This window comes from Macrosteles quadrilineatus, unplaced genomic scaffold, assembly GCF_028750875.1.
Source record: "Macrosteles quadrilineatus isolate MER2022 unplaced genomic scaffold, UCM_ALF_1.0 Scaffold_5__1_contigs__length_97177068, whole genome shotgun sequence".
In the NCBI taxonomy this organism is placed as follows: Eukaryota; Metazoa; Arthropoda; class Insecta; order Hemiptera; family Cicadellidae; genus Macrosteles; species Macrosteles quadrilineatus.
Window position 1 is genome coordinate 33,198,980 of NW_026542598.1, and position 25,003 is coordinate 33,223,982.

Sequence of the window (25,003 nt, forward strand, 5' to 3'; positions counted from 1 at the left end):
CAACATACCATCAATATTAATAGCTTTTCAGATCAAATAAATAAAAAATAAATAAAAAAAAACAGTGTAATATAAAAGTTTATATATAATGTACATGAAAATATCAAAATTAAAATAATAGATAAAATTAATTTAAAACCAAAAGTTTCAATTTAAATGAAATAAAGCAATTAATAAGTTATAGAGCTAAAACTCTTCAAACGAGTAGGCCTACATATAGCCTTGTTGATAAACTTTTTCAATCTTGAATTAAATTTATTTTTGGAGGTTTCTAATTTGATTTCTTTTGGAAGTTTATTATAGAATTTGGAACCAGCATATTTAGGTGTGTTCGTAAAAAGTTGCAGAGTATGTGACCAGTTACAGCTTGTGGCCAGAATTTCTTGATTTCTAGTAAAGTAATTGTGATAGTCTCTAATAAGTTTCAATTCATTAAATCTGTCTTTTACTGATAATACTGTTTCATAGAAATACATTTCATAAACAGTCATAATATACTCAGTTTTACAGTTTTAAATTGCATAAAATTCTAATAGCTTTCTTTTGCTTTTTTAGAACTGATTTTAATTTTTCCTTTTTTTTTGCACCATAAAGTGAAACTCCAAATGATATGTTTGAATATATGTATGAAAAATATATAATTTTTAAAGTTTCCTTTCACATAGGGGTTTTAATCTTGTTAGGGCATAAAGGCCAGATGAAATGTTGATTGTTTTTCATCAGTATTTTGTTAATTGAATAACGTGTTTTGATAATTGATGGAAATTTTATATTTTTTGGATGGTTGTAAGTGTATACAACCAAATACCCACGGTTTTATTATTATTTCAAAGTCATTAAAATCAAATTCTGTATTAAAATGTTAATTTTACATTTGTACTTGTAATGGTTGATTATGTTTTACATTATCATACTGTATATGCTGCAAAACAATTTTTAATTTGTAAAATCCTTAATTTTGCTCATTTTTAAAACTTCTTTAGTGTTAAGCTCTCTTAGCTGTAATTTTTTTTTAATAAAATTTCAACACTTTTAAAACCTCTTTGAAACATACAACTCACAAGTTGACAGTAAAACACAGAAATTTTGTCAAAGCTCACGAGGGTCTCTTTTATTTGGTTTTTAATGAAGAGTTTAAAACCCCTGGTATTTACTAATTACTTAATTGCTTAGAGTTCCCACAAAATAGATGACAACAAAAGGAGGAAAACATGTCAACCAAGGCTACAAGCATGACTTGACTGTACACTTAGCCACTTGGCTAGTTAACCAAGGATGAGTGGACTTTACTCTCACCAACCCTTCCCCTTAGTCTTTGCAATTAAGTAAAGCTTTATTCACTAACAAAATAGTGCCAGTTCTAATCTACATAGTCTAAAATATCAATGACTAAGGGGCCATACACATTTTAATAACAAACTTTTTTGTCATTTTAACCCCCCCCCCCTTCATTTACTTAACTCGCGTAGACTTCAATTACAGCTTAAGCATAATTTTACTTGTGGAATATGGATTTATATAAAACTTTAAACTTTCAATGTCTTTTGTTTAGTCAAAGCAAAATTGATACAAACAAACAAGATTGTTACTAATAATTTAATAAAACAACAACAAAAATTATCCTAGTGAAAACTTAACTAATTTAATCTATAACTAATAAAAAACGTCAGATAAATGAATAAACAAACAACAGTTATATTGTTAAGGACCAAACAACAAAATAAAATATTTATGAGCTTATAACATAACATAAAATTGAAGTAAAATCTTTTTTTAGCTTGTCAACAACCTTATCAGGGGTAAGCAGTGGGAGTCTATAATATTTAGTGGGTAAATCACAAAAAATTTTCATCAAAAAGATTATTAAGTATCAAGAATTTTGATAGTAACACTCAATAAGGAACTTATTCAGCTACGATCCATTTAAATGAAAAATTGCCATCGGCTGGTCCATTTAGTTGGGAACCCTACTTCGGTATCCCAAAGTACCAAGAGCATTCCATCTACAGTCGTCAATTCAATAAATTGTTGTATGACATGTTTTCTGGATAGCATAACATTATGTTTTGTTTTCCAGGAGGAAATGGCTTCCCCCTCCCCTCCGAAAGCTCAGTGGGGGAAAAGTGGAGAAGAACACGGCTCCAGAACGAACTCCCCTCAAGAAGACACCTTCAGATAAAAGGATAAAGGTTGGTTGATTTGAAGTAACCCAGCTGTTACTGATGCTTGGGGTAAATATTTATGCCTATGAAATAATGCTAGAATATTTACATACAACTTTTGTAAGGTACACTATAGTTAGGCCGCTTAGAAAACGACCTGCGTGCTAATGCGAAACCAATGCTGGAGGAGGTCGCTTTCTAAGCGGCCGAACTATAGTAGAAAGTGGTTTGTAGTGGTTAAGGAACTCTCCTGGTAATCAAAAGCCATTGGTTCGATCCTGAGTAAAGTCTGTAGTGTTTTGATTATTCAAAAATGTTTTAAGCTGTCTTGGATTATTGAACTTTTAATTAATGTTCCTGGCAAAGAATCAGCTGATTTTATCCAGTAGCAAAGTGCGTAGCATATTACTTCATTCTACAATCATCCTTTGCTCAGATAAATAACAATACTGTAATTATACAGTAGGACCACAATAACAAATCCCTCATGGGGATGATAAAATCAAAGTTATGAAAGTTGACTCCTTATCGATGTTTGCAATAACATGTTATCAAGAGTAGTATGAAATCAAGATTATTTGAAACTCTTGTTATAAAGGGCCTTATTATTGAGGTTCCACTGTATCAATTATTGTTTGGATGCTGTTGGTACTGTAGACCCATTGATATTCCATACAATTACATAACTTTATGAAAAGGATTGAGAATAATGAGATATTGTTGTGCAATACCTAAAAATATATCATTGCATTTTTCAACAAATTTTATATCATCTTACAAACCCCGAGATGCAGTTGAGTATTTTTAATAGTGACCAAAACAACTGAGGGATAAGTACTATTTTTTTCTTCTTTTTTTTCAGAAACTTCACAATATTTTATATCTTTCTACATTTATCAATAAGAGGACACGTTTTTTGACTAAATTATCTCTATATTCATTATTTTTCTTATCTCAGAGATCCATGCTTGCCCCTTCAAAGAATTGTCTATCAACCCTGAAAAGGTGAATCTCAAATCGGCACCTTGCGTAGGAAAACTAAATGTTTTCATTAAACGACAAAATCGCAGAACGTGTGTGATATTTGACCACTCGACTTTCTGTGTGGTGATTATAACAATAAACAGAGCTGGATTTAGTTCAGATCGTCACCCGAAGCGCTGCCAAGGTTTCATTACTGACCCTCACAAAAGCCAACATTCTTATCTGACGACAGCTGATATTTTCCGTCTCTGTCGTTCTTTTTGGCCATACCTTAAGGCTTATTTCGGTTTGAATGAAAAATTATCGTTTAAAATTAAACAAGTGTTTCAAGAGTAAGAGCTTGTTTTATTTCTGTTTTTTTTATGAGTTGTTTCTGTATTTTTATTTGGTTGAATTATTAGTTCTGATGTACAGTAGTTTGAAAGTACTTTTGTAAGACAGTTTGACATGTATAAGGATTGTGTCTGGTGAGGCAAACCTAGTCGTTTGCTGAAGTACTTTCTTTGACTTTATGACCTGGGTTTGAGTCCTACTTAATCAATAGCTTTTACTTTTACCCATTTTATAATGTCACAACTTTTTGGTTAGGGATTCACATTCAGCATTATGTCCCTCTCTGATGCTATGTCGTGAAAGTAAAACCGTCTCTTTACTCTAAAAATCTACGAGATTGCTTGCTTTATCTTGTAAAACGTTTTTCTTACTCATATTTCAAGATTTTCTAAACCACAATTCTTAACTAAAGAGTTGATAAAAAATAAATTACTCAATGCTTTGTTACATACATCTGAAATGTATAGCAAATATTTCTGAGATAAACTTTGTAATGTTTTTATTATACATTGAAAATACTAGAAATATTTACATTAAACATCAGTAATAAATACTGTAAAGTTTTTCTCTATAAGTTAATTATTTAAAAATATTTACATATTAACAGCTATATAGAGACTAAACAAGGTGTTATAGAGTGAAGTGTGAGTGAAGCGTAGGGTCATATTGGTGTCATAACCGGAGTTTGACACATGAATTAGACATTGACGGTGGCAGTGGCGGGGCTGCATGGATGATCAACCAATCTCTCTCCCTCGGTCCCCCCCCCCCCCCCCCGTCCTACTTTCAGTCATGTTTTATGTACTGGCCAGAATTGACGTTGATGTTACCTTATTCACACTATAAGTTTACGGTAAACAATTTTGGGAGATTATTTGGTCACTATAAAGAGCTATTGCCTGCTAATCGATATTACCGATCCATAATTGACAATCTGTGTAAGTCTTATGGTTAACACTTTTGCAAGATTATTTCCTACTATAAGGTTTTATTGCTTGCTATTCGATACCAGCCAAAATTGGCATTCATGTTTCCTTACTTAATCTATACGTTTTACGGTTAACGCTTCTGTGACATTATTTGGTCTCTATAAAGTTTTATTGCTTGCTAATCGATAGCACCGATCCACTTCCTGGCGAATTAAGGTGTAATCTGTTATCAATCAATGAAGTGGGCCAAGGACCTTTTGTGGTCTGCTTTGATTATAACTGTGGTAGTTCCATTCGGTTCTTAATAGTGTGATTGTGCTAGCATATGTTGATAACATCACCGTTTTTTGTGTTTTGATGGGTAAATATACAAATTGTTCTGATTTAGCTTTTCTGCTGAGAAAGTAGTTCTTGTAACATATGTATTTACGAGGATTTTAGCTCACGTCAAATTATTGTGGGTTATGGGAAATCCTACTTTAATTATGTTAATTTGGGAAATTGCTACATTTTCATCAAATTACTTTCCGGTGAATTTTTACATCTCCTTAGTTCAAACTTTGATAACCAACTTTATATGCCAAATAATTATCTTATTTATTCTAAGTGTATTCTTTTATTTATAAAATGTATTTTAAGTTAGTTGTAAACCATACGTAATTTAAGAAAACCATTCCTACACTTCGATAGATGCCAACTTAGAAATCTTACATAAAGCCCCTAAAGTGACAAGTAAATACAATAGAACATTTTTATATACAGTATATATAACTCTAACAAATCCGACCCATCCCTCATATTAAATGACAGAAGAAACTTTGCCTCTAACATCATATTTGATTCATTAATTAAAATAAGAAATACCGTAAATAATACAATAAAATATTATCAAACACCTGTCTGCAAAAATAACTCTATGGAGTGATAAGACCATGCTGCTACAAGTAAAAGTCATAACATCCCAACTTCGGAGGTTAGAATTGATCAAGAAAATCATAGCCATGTATCTAAGTTGTATTCATTTATGTCCTTGTAAATACAGTTGAACCTCTATAAGACGAATTTCAAGGGGTACGGGAAAAATTTGTACTATAGAGGTATTCTTAATAAAGAGGGTCGTTTTATCGAGGTTTAATGCTGCTGTTATTCTTCTTATAGAGTTTTCTCCTCGCTCCAAGGTTTCTCCAAACAATGACTGAGGAAGGAGGAGGGATGGGTGGGGGTTTCATGTTGAGACAAGCTTCTGTTTGTTTTGAAAACTACGTACTATGGAGGCTAAGATTATGATAAATTCGTCTTATAGAGGTCACGTTCGTCTTGTAGAGGTTTTGTGCTAAGAATATTTGTTGTATAGAGGTTAATCAGTCCTAGCCCATGTCACAAACAAATTCGTCTTATGGAGGTTTTTAACTTAATTACTACGTTGTATAGAGGTGTTTTTAGCATTGACCTATATGAAAGTGTCAAGGGGATTAAAACAAATTCGTCTCTTCGAGGAATTTGTTTTATCGAGGTTCGTACAAACGAGGTTCAACTGTATTTATATGTGATCATTGTTTGCAAAAATTATACTAAATCAACAATATTTCAAGTAAGAGATGGAAAAGTGTAAAGTTTAGCTAGCCTATGAGACAAAAGGACTGACGATAACGTTTCGACATTGAAATCTAGGTCTCCACTCTAAAATAAATTGTATCGTAATCGTAATGTAACCTTAGATTTAACCATGTTCTTATTTTCAAAACTGTCTTCAACATTAACATGAAATTAAATAGCCAGTTTACCCACAGTCAAAGGTTGTATTTTGCTCTTTAAATTATAAGTGAGTTAACCGTTTGGATGTTTCAGTCGCCGGCAGGTGAGATGGGTAACAAGCAAGGAGGCTCGGTAGGAGTCGGGCTGGAGGAGGAGAGTGGAAGGGACCAGAATGGGGAGGAGGGAGAGGAAGAAGTAGAGTTGCCGCCACCGATGAAACCCATCAACGAACCCATCTTGGTACCCTCGGACGAGTCTCAAGGCCAGCGAGTAAGTATCAGCAACAATCCTTGATATTTACCATTAGTAGTACGGGTTGGCGAAAAACTACTTGGATGACATGAGGTTATATCATATTTAAACAATTCATGAATCGTAAATAGCTCTAACATTAAAGGCGAAAGGCTGCCCCCACTAATTGCCGCTAATGCTCTCGTATAGCTTCGCAGTGTGGTTATAGAATATTTTTCTCTCCTGTTTCACATATTATCAAACGAAGCCTATTCCACAGATTTTTTTCCTTACGTTTGTAGTATTGTCACATGAAACTCAACTTATTGCCAAATGTATATGTTGCTGAAAATTCCATCGGAAGGTGCATTTGATGCTGGATGAAAAATATTCATACACTTGGAGCCAACATGAAGATAACGCTGCCAATCATAATGATCCTATATTTTAATTAAAATTTTTAATTGTACTAATCCTCTTTTTTTCAATTCTCATAATCCAAACTGTACTAAACCAACCTAACCTAAACACCGCAGCAGCCTAAAAGAATGGCGGGTGTTATGCTACTTGAAAAGACCTGTAATGAATTATCAATATTTTTATCAATTGAAATATTTCAATTGATAATATTTCATCTAATATTATATCGTTGGTTCTCTGCGGATTTGTACCCCATGTAAACACAAGTTTACCCACCCTGAAGCGTTATAACGTTTGCTGCTCGGAAGCTCAGAATTAACATTTGTATTCTGATTACAAAATTCTGCGGTACCAACACTTTGCTAATTATAGTACTCTACAGCCTCAATGAAGAAAGACAAAGCTTGGCAATAAATTGAATCTGTGATTTTAAACTTTTATGAAACTGGGATGAGTCAGGAACAACGATTTGTTTCAGTCTTCAAACCTGTCATTGGAAGGTGCAACTTCGGCAGATCTGGCTGAGATTGAACAAATCGTCAAAGAGAGAATGGTGAACTTAAAAGAAATCTGGCATGTTGTGTGTTTAATGGAATGGACTAATTTTTGTTTTTATTTAGTTTATTTTCACCCAAAACATTACCTCCTGAACGGAATGGACCTCTAGTGTAAAACATTAAATCATGCACTTTGGTTGTAATTTTATATATTCTTTATATTCTTTTATATTTCTTTAGTTCGATATTTTTTCACACTTTTAGATTGTAGACTAAAGTATTTGTAGTTCTGTTTTACTTTAATATTTCCTTGTTCTTTTTTAGAGTGATTTGTGCCTGTAACACAGTGTGTGTATTATTTTAATAGATATTTCTGAGTAGTTATTGCAAGTTGAACCTTATGCAACCCTTTTTATTTATTATTTATTTAACTTGGTACAGGACATATACAATGAATTTTCCAATTTTGTTTGGTGTAGGATGTATACCTTGTTAAATTTTCTAACTCGTTACTAAATGTGGAAGAGTTATGAATGTAAAAATGGATTTGGTAATTTTTGTAGATTTTGAACTGTTAACAAACGATTTCTGCAACTCAAAAAATTAGTTTGGGAACACCTTTTATCCAATACCAAACGGTATTTAAATAATTATCCTACTTTTACTAAACAATACAATTCATGTATAAAAGTAATTGACGTACAACTATTCATGTTTCTAACAATTTATGAACTCTCTGTTAATGTTCATCCGCTGTATTGTTTTAATCATTTTCTATCACAAAAAAGAAAGAAACAATATTTTTCTCATCAGAATACGGGATCCAACAATCTTTTTCGATGATTTTTCAGCTAGAATTGTTAAAAAATGTGACTAAACTGAATATTTTTCTAGGAGCAACATAGCGAGAAGCAGTCGAAGTTGTCAGTTTCCGATGGAGGGGAGGGGGAAGAAGAGTCGGCGCTACAGAAGCGAGAGTATGTGATACGCGAGCTGGTGGAGACGGAGCGAGACTACGTACGTGACCTGCGCATGGTGGTGGATGGCTACATAGCGCTCATGCGCGACCCTGACTGTGATATACCCTTGCCTGAGGACCTTAGAGGAGGCAAGGACAAGATGGTGTTCGGAAACCTAGAGGCTATCTACGAGTGGCATAGAGAGTGAGTTGTTTATTAAACAAAAGTGTTGTGGTAGATCAAATTGTGAAATTGAATATCTCCTCGGAACAACGTTGCAAACGACAATTTTTGTGAAATTGACATTTTTATAGATCAACAATGCAAATGACATTCTCTACTGCATGGGATATTTCATTTTTTAAATACATAAAGTTGGCAGCACAAGCGACTGAATTTCCGAGTAACTGGCTGTTTTGGCGAGACGTAGGAATTGGCTAACTCAGGAACTCGCTAATTCGGTCGTGTGTCGGAACTGACTAACTCTGGAACTGGCTAACCGTATCAGTCAGGAATTGGCTAACTCCGGAACCCGCTAACTCGATTTTGTCTCGCGGCGGAATTCGCTAACTCTGGAAGTCGCTAACCCAGCCGCGCCCACTGCATGGAGCGTTGCCAACCTTGCACGACGAAATAATCGTACACTGCCGTATTTCAAAATATCAGTGTCAATGAAGATACAGTAAATGTTATTGTTTTTTTGCTATCAAACTCCACTTTGAACAGATAACTAGCCCAAAGTAATTAAAAGACAATTAAAAAGTAATGAAAAAGTGTTTTTTTATTGAACTGTACAATGGCCAATTAATTAAATTTTTATGATTTTGATCTTAAACATAAATGCTATCAGTATAAAAAAAATAAAATATGAAAAATATATAAAATTCAGTTTAATTGGTACTAAATAATTAAACATCTACGAAATTAAGCTAAAATACACGCTAGTTCTCAAACACGGAAAACAAATTTAATCGTAATGTCGTAATAAACCAAAACCATCAATTAATACAGTAATCAACCATTGTAACTTTCATAACTAATTCATAGATTTAAAATTAAATGTTCGTCGTTGAATCTTCCAACTTACGTGTAAAAAACTATGACATAGACTAAGTTTCATATCAATTATAGAATAGCTTAGGCCTAAATCTAGGCCTAATAGTTTAAACCAAAGCATTGTAGGTCTACTAGTAAATAGTTGCCTAATTCTAAAATGTGTTGAATTTTTTAGTAATAATGTTACATGTTTTAAAACAGTTTTTAGATTGTACACCTATGCACCTCTAGTAAATAATAGGAGAAGATATAATACATAAAAATAATAAAACGGAACAGGGTTATGTTAATTCACGATTCTTCATCAACGACTTGACGGATTTTCCTGATTTGAGTGTTGGGTTTCCTTTATATTGTTTTTATAATCGAGTGTATACCAAGCCATTGCTCGGTTCCCCGTTCCCCGGTACTGAGCTACTCAATAGACAGTAGCTTTGTTTTTAGATAAGATCAGGTAGTTTTAGCTATAGCCACCATTCATAAAAATGGTAACAAACAAGAACGCCTGGCAGAGGCGGTTCCAAGGGGGGGGGGCTACAGGGGCTAAAGCCCCCTCCCCTTGGACCCTATAAAATAAATTTAAACGTACATTTCGCCCTTAAAACACGCAATATCATAAAACAGACATCAATGTAGATTTTATTAAACTTAATAAGCGATGGCAGGAGTTGTATTAAGTTCCACGTAGATCAACTTTGTGGACAATAGCACCTCAAATAAAACAATATTACGCAATGGAAAGTTAGTTATACAGAGGTGGCTGTGGTTATACGCATCATCCAATTTTTACAGCAGTCAGCTGTTGACATGCTAGGGCAAAGGCGAGCGCCGAGCGCGCGAGCAAGGACCATACAAGGACGGGAAAACAGCTGATTTCCTGATGTTCCATAGTTGTCAAATTGTCTGCTAGCCACTAACTTTACAAAGGCCACAGGCATCAATCAGCAATCAGCGGTAGCACCAGTAGCCTTTTACCATTTACTATATGAACACTAATGTTAAAGTTTTGTATAGTCAATGCTATTACCGGTACTGAGTTCGATACTATACATATTGTGACAGATCTATGAAATGGACTGTAGAAAAACATAAGTTTAAAAAACGTATCTACTTGCTTGCATGACATATAAAAAGCATATAATAGGTGAAATGGAAGGTTTTAGGATAATTATTGAGCACAGTTCTAGCCGTTAGAAATGGCCATATAAAGTGACCAAACGCTTATTTTTAGGAGATATGGTTTCGTAGTCTACAGTAGGCCTATGTTTTTAAATTCATGAATGCAAGTTCGTCATAGTTTGATTTTTAAAATGTCTACTTACTTGCTCATGACAAAGACAAATAACAGGTGAAATGGCAGGTTTTTGGACAGTTAGATACAAATATACATCAATAACGGCTTTAGAAAGTCAGTAAAAAGCCTTTTGGACGATATGGCCGTAGTCTACAGTGTTTTGAAATTCATGAATGCAATATGCAATCGCCATAGTTTAATTTTTAAAATGTCTATTTGCTCATGACAAACAACAGGTGAAATGCGGAGTTTACGGACAATTAGGCAAGGTTAGGTGTTAAAAATGGCTTTCTACACTGTAGATGAATTTTTAGACGCTAAGACTGATTGTATTATAGACTGACTGTGATGTATTTTTGCACTGACGATGCCTATTAAACAAAATTAAGAGGATGACACAGGTTGTACACTACAGTAGGCCTAATAGCCTACGATAATAGAAATTTGCAATTTGTATCTATGCATAGAAAAATTTTTTATGCAATCCATTAATACATTAGGCCTACCACTTTATAATGTATTGATCAATATTTATTTAAATTCAATAGCTCTATTTTTAAATAAATTACCATTGCAATGCATTTCTGTAATGACGTTTAACGTGTAAATTTTATCATGATTTATGATTCAATTTTATGATTAAAGGTTACGAGCCCAGTATATAAAATACGAACTTAATAATTTTATTGCAGAAGTTAACAAATTGGCATTTATTCGAATAAAAGAAACAAATGGTGGACTACGAAAATAGATATTTTATAACATGTATAATATCCTAATTAAATGTACAGTATTATCATTTTGCATCCCAATAAACTACTATTTAAGTAAGAAAACCACATATAAAACATACTCCCTTGTATTAGTACATTTCTCATAGTAGTTAGTTATGTCCGGTGCACTGTCTTTAGAGGTCGTGTTTTGTTTACAATTGTTTCTTGGTTTCAGTAATTTAAAACCTCGTTTAACCAAACAAAACGTTTTAATCACAACTTATAACACGTACCCTATTTATATAACCAAACAGTAAAGAACAAATCATGAAGTTAACTATAAAATAATAGAAACACAATTTCGTCGACACTAGCGATCAGTGTCACCAGACATAAATTAGACACGAAAAACAAGCTTCAAAGTTTACAATAGGATGTAAAGTTTACTTGTGTTGGTTAGTCTATGGTAAGACTATAATGCATTTTCTACCCTAATAACCATAAGAATAATATTAAAATACTACTCTTACTCCTAATTATTCGTAGGATACGACATTATGGTACCGATACGATATAGGTACTACACTTTCGGCAACACTGGCCAAAAATCTTCGTGCTTGGCTCCCATTGGACGGCCCGCGAGGCTTCTGATTGGGAGTTAGCGAGTTCCGCCGAGGGACCGAGTTAGCGACTTCCGTACGAGGACGGAATTCGCTAACCCGGCTCTAGAGCGGGTTAGTGGGTTCCGGAGTTAGCCAATTCTGAAACCGAACAAGTTAGCGAGTTCCTCCCATCGACCAAATTTGAAGATAGGGCGTTTAACATGGGGTTAGCGAGTTCCAGAGTTAGCCAATTCCGCGGACCCGTTTTGGCATTGGTGCTGCCATTTTGTGTTTTCTGAAAATATTCACATGCAATGTTGTTCGGCATGAATACTCAATTAGTGAATGGACACATTTATCTTTTGAGAATGTAGATTAATAATTGTCTTTTACTGTGGGTTCTCCAGTATAGATAAAGTATAATCCTTGTCTGAGAGACTTGTTCTTAACTGTATTTTATCTCATGATGGGTTAGCCTCTGGATCAAGATAATGCAAATATAAAAGGTTTAATTTACCTGTTGCGTCAATTGATCCTTAAGTTATGAAATAACTACGGCCATTTCGTACTGCTAAACGAGTACATCTTCAGGTTGTCTATGAACGTTAAAATACGGCCTTCTCATCCGTGGATGGAGTATTTTAACGTTCATAGACAACCTGAAGATGTACTCGTTTAGCAGTACGAAACGGCCGTAGTTATTTCATAATTTAAGGATCAATTTACGCAACAGGTAAATTAAACCTTTTATATTTGTGTTTTATCACTTAAGAACAAATAATAATTGGAATGATTTATTGCTTTCAGAAGTTCCCCAACGTGAGAAAATCACATTTTGTCTTAAATTAACTGCTTTTCATTAACTACTACAAAATGTGTATCCTTTATCGCAAATCTAACTCCACCATTTTCTCTGGAATCTTTCATGTTTCTGACTCTCCTGAATGTTTCAGTTCCTTCCTGAAAGGGCTGGAGCGTTGTATTCAGTATCCTGAAGAGCTCGGGCCTCTGTTCAAGAGGTATGAGAGGAAACTTCTGATGTACGTCGTCTACTGTCAGAACAAACCTGTGTCCGAGTACATCGTCTCAGAGTACATCGACACCTACTTTGAGGTTAGCTGCATTGCCTCGCTTCATAATTTATTGGTTTCCTTAGATTTAAAGTTAATTTTTATTATAGTAGATCTAATTACACCAGCAATATGGATTTCAGCAGCAACAATTGTGCTGATTTTTATTCTTAACCCAGGTTGCGCCTAGAGTTTGTGCCATTATCACTCAGATAAACTCCATTGGTGAGTGGTAGAATTTCAACCCGGGACCTCTAGGACTGAAGTCCCGCGCTCAACCAGTAGACCAGCTAGGGGGGCCCTTAAAAACCGTGGTCAGGGGTGAATTTTCAAAAGTCTCCATAGGCCCTCTCGTATAGGTGCGCGAAGATGAGTGGCAAAAAAATTTATTATGTTTTTTTTAACTTAAGTATTTTCTCACATTAAAAGTAAAAAAAAGAGACTGTGAGTCAACTTTGTTATCAATGATTTTCCTTAGTTATTTTAGCAATGCGTTTTTTTGGAATTTTATTTGATTCAATTCAAAGTTTGGTTATTACAAAACAAATTTCTATATACTAACAAACTTTTATTGGTTTTTAGTTATTAAATCAATTTTGTAATTTTTGATGATTCTCTAGGGGGAAAATCTTTAAAATTAATTTTACACTATTTTAATTTGTTGTATGGATAGTTTATTATTCATAGATTTTAGCTGCATTTTGTTGTATATTATTCATGGTATAATGAGTATTAATTGGTTCAGACTTATTTTAATTTCTTGTTGTTCCTTTAATTTTTCAATACTCAAATTTATAAACAACAATTTACTCACTATTTTAATTTACTTAACTGAAATTACTTTGGTGAAAAAAAAAATAGATTCGTGAAAAAACCACCGGTTCCTAAGAGTACATAAAATCTAACTGACCATCATCAACAGCACAGTGTGGAAAGACGAAAGACATCTAAACATGTTATATCTTGCAGGAGCTGAGACAAAAGCTGGGTCACAAACTACAGCTGTGCGACCTGCTGATCAAACCCGTCCAGAGGATAATGAAGTACCAGCTGTTACTGAGGGATTTGTACAAATACACGGAGAGAGCTCACCTCACTACGGAGATGGAAACTTTACGACAGGCGACCCACGTCATGCAGGTCGTGCCCAAGGCAGCCAACGACATGATGGACGTCGGCCGGCTGCAAGGCTTCGACGTAAGTCCTAGTGTGTCTTGGTCCATACTTGATTGTTTATGGTGAATTAGAAAATTCACAACCTTTTAAAATTTTAATATTTGCATATAAAGGACAGCCAAGTTGTTGATAAAAAGATTTTTGAAACACAGATTCATTTGAATTTCAGTGAGTGGATTTACTCTTTGAATAAGTCTCTCAGGAATGTTTATATTAGGACGAAACAACAGTGTTATTCTTTGTGATCCTCATATCTATTAGTTCTTGGACTCTAATTTTCTCTTTGAAACTAAACTTTGACCTTTTTCATCAAATTCCTCATCAAAGATTAGATTTTTTTCAAAGAAACAAAATTTCTCAAATTTCTTAATTAAATAGTTCAGCTAGCGTAGGCCTACTTAAAGTACATTTTTAATTTTAACTGACATTTCTCTTTAAATTACCTAATGAAGAATTCCTATATTATGTAAAAATATCAGTGTCAAATGTTCTGATATTTTATTGTGTATCAATTAGCCTCTAACTAGTGTTTTCAGTTAAGCTGGATGAACTCTTATCTCCTTCTATTGCATATTTATTTCCAGAATAAATGTTTATCCTGTTACCTAACTATGTTTGTTTCTCCAGGGAAAGATCACGGCCCAGGGCAAGTTGCTGCTGCACGGGCCACTGGTTTGTTGTGAAGGCACGTCAGCCGCCAGTTTCAAGGGCAAGGACCTTGTAGTGTTCCTGTTTGAACAGAACATCATATTCAGCGAGGCTGTCGGCAAGAAAACTCAGTTCACCAACCCTGTATATATCTACAAAAACCACATTCAGGTAATATTGATAGCTTTCAATAGTTTGGTTGGACTTAGCTGCCCTCGTTGAGATTTTGGTGATCCTGGCTAATCAGCTGATTATCAAAAAAGCTACACAGATAAACTATTCCATTATACAATTAACCTGTATTCATATTTAGCTTTGAAATGTATGGATATTGTATAGATTTAACCGTAGCACTGGCAAACGGCGGATATACGGCGCGAACGGCCGCGGCCGAAATGGCAACGCCGGATATACGGCGCCAATGCAGGTGATACGGTAGACCTAAATATAATTTTTTTTTTTTTTTAGGTTTGTTCACTTTTTAGGGCTACAGTTGTAATAAACAAGTTAAATAATACAAACAAGAGTACCCTGGGATTATATATTATATAAGATGTACGGTTTTGTACATGACCTGGGTTGGGTGATTATTTGGTACTAGCGCGGGGGTACGATCGACATAGTAATAGGGCTATCAAACAAAATACACAAAATAAGCTATATAAACTATATGTTTTTGGAATCAGCACAAAATTTACCACAACTTTACAATTTTTCTTCTGACTCCTGTTACCAGTTGACAGATGTGTGTGCAGAAAAGTGTTTGATGCTGAAAATGTGCAATATTGACTTGTAAAGTACACAGCAGCCTGTACATATTTGCACAACAGGGCTGGCTGGGTGATCATCAATTTCCATCGTAGCAGTGGTTGAATTCAACAGAAACTAATTAGATAAACATGGCTTTAGAATTTGTTCAGGAGAAAGTAAGGATACACAATGAACTAGAATCCCAAAGGTTAAAAAGAACACAATAGGAACACAATTTATCTGATATTTCGCCCCTTTCAGGGGCTTCTTCAGAGGTAGAATGGCAGTTACAGTTCTACCACTGTTTCAAATGTCTGTCAGGCTTGCCAACACTTCACTACAGTACCCTAAATCACAATATTTAGATACACAGAAATTTAATCGCAGAACTCGAATTGTACTCAGTGGGAACATCAGCTTTTTATCAAGCCCTTTTTCACACTACAACCAAACTATTCGTCAAAAAAGGGTGAGAACAGGTTAGTATTTGTAGCGGTCCCATGAGTGTAGGCGAGTCGTCTCGCTGACGTCACCCTTACACTCATGAGTGACACACACACACACTCCGCTAGTTGTAGCGGTGACGCTACATATTGTATTGGATGAAGTAAGGAACACAACCTTGGTCTTAGGTTTAAACTAACATTCGGCGGAGACCTCTTAATTTATGGACAACCCTTGTAAATTTGATATTTAAGATGTCGACACGTATTAGTCGACAATTGGGAGATGTGAGTGTTGAATAGGTAATATATTAGTTTTAATAATCATCTGGTTTTCTAACTGGAATCATTCAAACACATTTTTTTGTGTTGGTATCACATATATCTAACAAATCATGCCATCAAATATAACATACTAGGTCTGATGATGCCTGGTTATAAAATATTAATGTCTTTTAATTTTTTCAGGTGAACAAAATGAGTTTGGACGAGAAGGTAGAGGGTCGGGAAGAAAGGGAGAGGGAAAAGGACTGCAGCGTGGAGCCGTTCTGTGTGCGAAGTACGGACCCGCGCAAGCCGTCGTTGGCGTACGTCTGTCAACCACCGACAGGCGAGTCGCGCGCCGAGTGGCTACACAACTTGCGCACGATACTGCAGACGCAACGCGACTTCCTCAAGGCCATACAGTCGCCAATCGCGTATCAGAAGGAGCTCGGTCGAGACCCTTTGTAAGTCCATAGCTGTAACTGGCATGGTTCATTAAGTGGTAACAAAATAACACAATAACAACGTGATATGATCTTTCTTTTTCGTGTCATGGTAATCTAATCATTCATGATTTTCAATTTTAGATTTTAAAAGCTTATGAATCATATTACATGAGACTAACAGAAAATTTTTAATAAATTGAATGTTTAAATTTAATTTTTTTTTACATTGATACTAATAATTAAGTTTATTTCAAAGTATTAATTGAAATCAAATTACTCAAAGTCTAATCGTTATGTGAACAATTTGAAATCAAACTATTTACATGAATCCCATTGTCCAAGACAAAGAACCATGCCAAACACAATTCTAGTCATCCCTCAACATATTTAGATAGTAGCATTTTTAACTTAGTTTTAAATAATCACATAAATTATTGAAAGTGACCAAAATATTTTGATATAAGATGCACTAATGTTTGGAGGTTGTATGTTAGCTATAAGTATGTTGGATATAACTATTGTATTTACCGTTTAAAACATTTTGTACAGTAAGTTAGTGTATATTGTTTCATTTGTAATATCGGTTTTTTTGTACAGATTTTGTTTACATTTGTAGATCTTATTGGGAACTGTATAATAGGACTGTACCTTGTTTATATGTAAGAACGTTGAATGTATATTGATTGACGATTGACATGTATTGTGCATTATCTATTAGTTTTGTTTATGGCTTTAACAGTTTTAACGTATAGCCTATGTTATATTGAAAAGGCTTGGAAAATATTTAACAAAACATTGTTAGTTTTTACGAACTGATGTCTAACTTAACTTTGTTTTAAACAATACTTCTGCAGTATAATTTTTAGTCAGATATGGTTAATTTACACATTTAAAACACAATGCGAGTGAACTATATTTAGATAATAAAATGCATTTTACCGAGCTTTCACATTTCCCTGAGTGTTTAAATTTTTTGTTACCAAAATTAATTGCAATATCAACTTGAAAACTGCCATTTTTCAGAGAATAGTTTATGGCCATTTAATTTTATCACAATTGTTCTATGTTATATTATGTTCCCATCATTTTAAAGATTGGTATCAACTGTGGAAATTTACTTTACAAATAATTGTGTAACCATGATTAAATAGTTTTTGTAATTTTTTATTTTATTTTTTATCCAACTACGCTGATCAGTATTAATAATTATCTCACAATTTAAAACCTTTATGCATCCTTTAGTTTGTATTTAATTAATTCTATGTTTATCTTGAAATAATCATTTCAACTGAGATTAGAGTACAGTATTATAATTACATGATCAAGATATATTCGGAACAAGAAGTTTGTGGAAGTATAAGAAAATATTTTTGTCCTCGGTGATTTTTTTTCGAAGGAGCTTTATAAACATTAAAATTTGTGTGATATTCCATTGTACCAATAAACGGGTAAACTTTTTCAATAAGTCTGTATATAATATCACTATGTAGGTAGATAAAGCATCAGTGCGAGCATAAAATATAAAAATATTTAACCCAATATGATTAACAATTGTTTTAAAATACCCCATTTTATAAAATTTAGTATTGATTTATTGAAACTATCATTTCAGTGGATGGGTGGATTTGTTATAAATTCTGCTGATAATATTAGCATAAACCTATTTAAAAAAAAATTTGAATTAACAATTAACTACTCCATTTAGTGCATCGGTTTTTAAACTGAACAACAAATTAATTCTTATCTAAAGCTTTGAGCAACAATGAATATTTGGCTGATTTAACACACAATCACATTTTAACAAAATTCAAAAACTTACAAAATAGTTTTTAAAATGCTTCAAACCATTTTGTATCCACTTGTTCACTGACTGGTGTAAAATTTAAAGCATATGTTAATTACCCCCGCTGTATTGTAGTCCTAGTAGAGATCCGCTTACGTTGCAGGCAATCACGGGTTGTGTTTGTTTGCCAAGTGATATACTGTAAATAGCTCTCTGTATGTTTGTATATAAATAAATATGCTAAGAGTTTTTCAATAAATGTTGTTTTACTCGTTCCTTGACGATCATTGATATAATACGGACTGGAGTGAACTAATTGTCGTTGATATTACTTGCTGGAATGTAGCGCTGGTAGATTTCTCAATTGTCCACTCCAATCCGTATATTCTCAATGCTATGAATTTCCACAACAGTTTTGTTTAGGAGTATCGGTTAGTTTTCTTTTTACCGTAAATTATTAGGTGTATTTTTGTTTCACTTTTTGTTTTGTGTGTGTGCAGTTCTCTCAGCCCCCCGATGCGTCCCCCGAGCCCCCCTTCCCTGGACGAGTGTCCCGTCATTGTCAGCGAACCTCTCTCGTCCAAAACAAAACACCAAAGCAACTTTCTGGAGGGCTTTCGCAACACGCTGAGGCGTGCAAAGAGCGAAGCACCTGAAGTTGAAAGTAACTTTAGTCTGGCCAGGCGATGGTCCGATGCGCACTCGGTAAGAGCATCTCTCAGCATGCGCAGTCGAATCAGCCACCTAAACAGCGCTTAGAACAGTCGGATAGTTTGAAAAATAATTGTAGATTTTAAATATCCCTCCTTGTTTGTAGATATTTTCATAAAACGAGTCTAATGTTGAAAGCTTTTTTATACAAACTGGACCTTTTGAAACCCTTGTGCCTAGTATATCACCTGTAACTTGCTCAGTAGTAAAAATATTTGAAAGCTTTCACTAGAATTTCAAGCATTGATCTTATGATTACGTAATAAGAAATGTATTTTATCAGCTGAAACGCTAAAATCCAGGTTTTTTTTTGTAGATTGAAATAAAATTTGACTCGTAGTTGATGGTGGCTGATGTTGACTAGGTGACGGATAACCTCCGTATTACTAACAACCAGTAACAGCATCGTAGACTCTTCTATATTCTGTAAACTGCAAGTCGCTACTTACATAATTGTATGCTGCATTTTCTTGTATATTCCAACGTATAGTTCTTACTGAGTAACTTTATTGTCCTTAACCATTGTACTTGGCAACATTGGGCATCTGACTAAATAAGTCATGAACAATTTTTGAAATGGAATCCTGCACGAACAAAATTATTACTGTGAGTTTGTTTAGTAACCCTTAAAGGCGTCTTGTTAGCGTGTTAAGCTACATCATAAGTAACTTAACAAGACCTTAACTTCTAACTATTCTAAGAGTTTGTTAGTTCAGCACAACAAAAACAGTTAAAAAGTATGCGTTACTTGTGCTGCTATCAACGAAACTAGCTTCGAACTACTCGAGGGTGTTAGGTTGACATTGTCAGTACGGTAGACCGTTAGATCTCATCATAGGCCGAGCAGTCTAAGGCATTGTATTCCAGACCGAAGAGAGCACTGTTGATAGATGTTTCGAATCATGTGAGCTACCAGCAAGAAGCAAACCTACTATTGTTTGACGCCTCAGGTGGAATGTCACAGGAACGGTGGATTCTGTGTCAATCACACTCCTCGTAAGAGTTTTGCAACTCTATGCTAATCATTTGTGTTTCCACCGTAAACTTGTCTATAAGACAAAATATTTTTAGGTTAAAAAGGTAGGACACATATTAATTTGCTTGAATGAATCAATTAATAATGCACGGTGTTCAAAGAGTTAGGCAAAATAGACAGTACAATTATACAATTACGGAAAGTAAATAAAAGATACGTCTTATAACACTTTAAACATATACAGTGTGTTAATTAAGTATTAAAACAAATCTGTATTTTTAAAACCGAAATACAGTAGATAGAAATATTCTGTTTGTGGCAATAATTGTTAACACAGGTTCCACAACTTTTTACATCAAAAATATTTCTTAAACCCCCTTACAGGGTAGGGGTTGGGGTGACTCATTTTTTCAAATAGCAACCCCTATTGAGTGACCCCTCATTTTGAAGGATTTGTCAAAAGAAACACAATGAAGCAAAACCGAGGGTGATATCTCACCCCTAGCCAAAATGGCAGGTATTCCAAAATTTGATTTACCGTATGTGAAAAGGCATCAATTTCACGAATAATGGAAAGAAATCTGAATTTTTAAACCGAAATAGATAGAAATATTCTGTTTGTAGAATTGATTGTTAACATAGGTTCTGCAATTTTTTACATCAACAGTACAGTAGACTCTTGATAATTTGAAATTGGTGGGCCAAGCACATAAATTTGAATTATCAAGAGTTTTGAATTATCAAGAGTTTGATTTATCGGGAGAAAAATAAACCATTCGAATTACAGAGAGTTAATTTGTTTAATACATACAAAGGTACAGCACGTTACAATAAAACATCATACCGTATTTTAGTACACTTTTAAACAATCAATGGCTTATTTTCAGTTACTGTAGTTGCAAGGAAATCTGTTATTTAGCGCTATATATTTCGCCAATAGCTGAACTATCAGCTGTCGACAACTACGTTTGTGCTCAAGGAGATGTCGCGCAATCTAGAGATCGGATTGCCAACTTAGAAAAACAAGTCAGCAAACTAACTCAGACTACTGCTCTAACTAAACAAACATCAAAACGTCCAACACTAGCCTACCATGGGAACAGGATGTACTGTTCTGTATAGTTTCTTGTTATAACAGGAAGAGATCACTTCGAATTATAGAGTGTTTTGCCGACTAAACTTCGAATTACTGTGTGACTTTGATTTATAGAGTGTTTTTTCGATGAAACTTCGAATTACAGCATTACTTCAAATTATAGAGTGTTAACCGACAAAACTTCGAATTACTGAGTTACTTCGAATTATAGAGTGTTTTTCCGACGAAACTTCGAATTACTGCGTGTTACAAATTGACCTGCCCTCTATTTGGACTTTGAAATACCGAGTGTATCAAAATGCATAGTAAAAATTTGAAATATTGAGAGATTCTCTAGGGACTAAGCCTTCATTTTGAATTATCGAAAGTTTTGAATTATCAAGTGTTTGAATTACCAAGAGTGGACTGTATTATTTCAACCCCTTTAACAGGGTAAGGGATAGGGGTGACTTATTTTTTCCAATAACAACCCCTATTGAGTGACCCCTCATTTTAAAGGGTTTGTTAAAAGAAAATCAATGACGCAAACTCAAGGTAGATATTTCACCCCTAGCCTAAATGGCGGGTATTCCAAATTTTATTTTTGTAAAAAGCACCCATTTTGAAATATCAACCATTTTGTCTAGGGGTGAGACATTCACCTCGGATTTGCGTCATTGTGTTTCTTTTGACAAACCCTTCAAAATGAGGGGTCACTCAATAGGGGTTGCTTTTTGAAAAAAATAAGTCACCCCCTAACCCCTACCCTGTTAGGGGGTTTAAAAAATATGTTTGATGTAAAAAGTAGCGGAACCTTTGTTAACAATTATTGCCACAAACAGAATATTTCTATCTATTTCGGTTTTAACAATACAGATTTGTTTCAATACTTAATTTACACACTGTATTTACGCTTATACTGTTACTCACAAGTCGGTAAATATACAAAAAAGATGGTAAGTGGTGATCGATTTCGATTGGACACTCCAATCATCATCAGACCCAATAGGCAAATGACCCTAGAGGAAGGAAAGGAGTCACAAGACGAAATTAAGGTATATTAACCTCTTATTATATGTTAAGTGACTCGAGACTACAAAAAATTAACTTATGAAAAACCCACAAAACTTATCTCTGACAGAAAGAATAAAGCATTTCTCACATTGTCATGAAACTTTTACTTCTTGGCTCTTGAGCACTGTTTTGTGGCTCTAGGTGATTAAAAGGTTTCCCCTGGGATTTTTTCTTCTTGTAGCTTATAACAAAATTATGTAAGAATACCAGTACCAATAAACCAACATATTCTTTTTTAACTAACATCAGGTTTTTCCAATAGGAGGGTCGCCTTTACTAAACTTTTCCCTATGCAAATTGTATAGGATTTTTGACGGTTATTTAAATGAGTGTTGTCCATGTCATACACGCACATAGTAAACAAAAATTCATCTTTATATACTCTTAGTAAGGGAACGACTCAACCTAACCTATCTTCTCATCAATCTGTATGCTGTGGTTGACGTGTTTTGACGAGAGCCAACTTCTTCCCGACTGAACATAGCCTTATCTAACCTACTTTCACTTACATAGGGCAAATTTTACTTGTGGCGGCCCTCTTGGAAAGACCCCTAACATCTTTCTACATGCATGAATGTAAGCATATGGTAGTAACGCCTGTTGTTCGTACAGCCTAGTCAGTAATCAACGTGCATGCGGTTCCTCAACTCTGTGATAGACAATGGATGTGAATGATTAGTGCGACGGTGGAAGTGACTTAGTGCGCGTGGTCGATCGGCAGACTGTGCTAGTGCGAAGCGACGACGCCACACTGCAGCTGTGCGACCACGAGACAGGCCAGTGGCGGACGACAGAGACAATGCATAGCCCCGACGGACGAGTTGTGACTGGTCTGAGCGCTGGTCACACCTACAGCTTCAGACTGGGCGACAGATGTGCTTGTGTCACCATTCCACATGAGACTAGGTGGCAGCAGGAGCAGTTCGAACGGAGATACCAGCAGCTACATGTTATTGGTGAGTCAGTACCTAATTAGAAGACTACCATAAAATTCTGAGAGAAGTCAAAACTTATGTTTTGCAACTGGGCTCAGTTTCTTTGACCATTGGGCATTTGAATAAATAATACTGGCTAAAAAACAGCAGATCTTAATAAAAAGCTGTCATATCATTTATTCAACAATCTTCGCCTTAACGAAAAATATAATAATAATACACATGGCTTATCGTAAGTAAGGGTTGGTTGTAAATTTATTTTCAGGGTGTTAATATGACCCTCAGATTATATTGCAAGGACTCGGCCATACGGTCACCTTTTGGTTTAACTCATAAAAACAAATACAATATAGTTTGATGAAGAGTAAAATAATCAACACATTTAACTAATTGTCTCCAAAAATCTGGTTTTGAACATATTACTTTGAGCTTACACCTGAAAATTAGTTTTGTGACTATTTATATATCTGCTCTTAACGCAACAAATTAAAAGTCTGTTAATGACTAATAATTATTTATTTTGGTATGTTTCCCCTTGTAAGGTCGAGGCAGAACTGCGGTAGTACGGAAGGCACGGGACCGAGGCACGGACCAGCGAGTGGCACTCAAGCAAGTCGAGCGCCGTCGAGTGCCCCAGCTGGTCACCAGGGCGGAGTACAACCACCTGGTTGCACTCAACCATCCAAGCCTCATACATGGGCTGGCGTTGTTTGAGAACGCACCTTCACTGGGCCTAGACACCATTGTCATGGAGTTGTAAGTAATCAAATCAAATTTACTGGGTCGTCCAAGGATGCTAGGTTCTAGCTTGAAACCACTTTACTCATTACTTCTGGCTAGGTCTAGGAGGTTGCGGTATTGTCACATAACGTCATTGATGTTCTGCAGGAATTGATCCTTGTTGAAACCCCGTACTAACTATAGACCGTGTGATCCACAGTTGATCACCAATTATGTTCATTTCGTTCTAAACTGGCATGAGATCAATATTCAAAGCTTGTGTTTATCTGGACAGTTCGTATGATTCTACTTCTTTACAAGTGTTAGATTGAACATTGTTGTTTTGCAGAGTGGAAGGTAAGGATGTACTGAGTCACATGTGTTCTGTGACCTCTGTTTCGGAAGGTCACATACGTGACATCACACACCAACTGCTCTCTGCCTTGGAGTACCTTCAGAGGCTTCAGATTGTCCATTGTGATATTAAGGTGAGATTTACGCTTCATTGTAAATTATGTGTGAGCCTACAGTTTTACTGTTATTTTAATCTCTGGGAGTGCATTTAGTCCATGCAAGGTTCATAATATTCACAAATGGTCCTTGAGGGAAGAATTCACTCCTCTTGTGAGCTCCTCAGTTTTTGTTACTTGTTACTGTTCACCTCAGATTTATAGTGATTCAATCCAACTAAAATTTAGGGTTATCATCACTATGTTTTTACAGCCTGAAAACCTGCTGGTGGAAAGTCATGGAAGTCAGTTCCAACTGAAAGTAGTTGACTTTGGCTCCGCTCGAACTCTCGGCCTGGCTCCACCACAAGTCCCCGATCTGGAGTTTGCTGCTCCGGAGCTTCTAATGGAGCCACCTAGCATCTCTCTCGCCACGGACGTGTGGAGCTGTGCCGTCTTGATTTACGTTTTGATCAGGTAAACTATGTTGCAACTAATGGAATTTTGTTGGGATAGGCTTAACTAAAAGGAAAAGAGTCCACTTCTTC

General features: G+C 35.0%; 1 protein-coding gene across 5 annotated transcripts in view; it reads left to right on the top strand.

Moving 5' to 3' along the window:
* The window catches only part of LOC128994011 (triple functional domain protein-like), a 476,534-nt gene that overhangs the window by 448,381 nt on the left and 3,150 nt on the right, over positions 1-25,003 (top strand). For 3 of the 5 annotated variants that reach the window (XM_054418203.1, XM_054418204.1, XM_054418205.1), the window contains 13 exons: positions 2,078-2,189; positions 6,257-6,433; positions 7,293-7,367; positions 8,206-8,474; positions 12,889-13,048; positions 13,975-14,202; positions 14,809-15,000; positions 16,491-16,750; positions 19,016-19,220; positions 23,031-23,307; positions 23,829-24,042; positions 24,356-24,494; positions 24,730-24,932. In XM_054418203.1, coding sequence (XP_054274178.1) covers positions 2,078-2,189; positions 6,257-6,433; positions 7,293-7,367; positions 8,206-8,474; positions 12,889-13,048; positions 13,975-14,202; positions 14,809-15,000; positions 16,491-16,750; positions 19,016-19,220; positions 23,031-23,307; positions 23,829-24,042; positions 24,356-24,494; positions 24,730-24,932 — 2,511 coding nt within the window. Of the gene's footprint in view, positions 1-2,077; positions 2,190-6,256; positions 6,434-7,292; positions 7,368-8,205; positions 8,475-12,888; positions 13,049-13,974; positions 14,203-14,808; positions 15,001-16,490; positions 16,751-19,015; positions 19,221-22,963; positions 23,308-23,828; positions 24,043-24,355; positions 24,495-24,729; positions 24,933-25,003 lie in introns of those variants that run through there. The other 2 variants (XM_054418206.1, XM_054418207.1) reach the window with 2 other exon arrangements.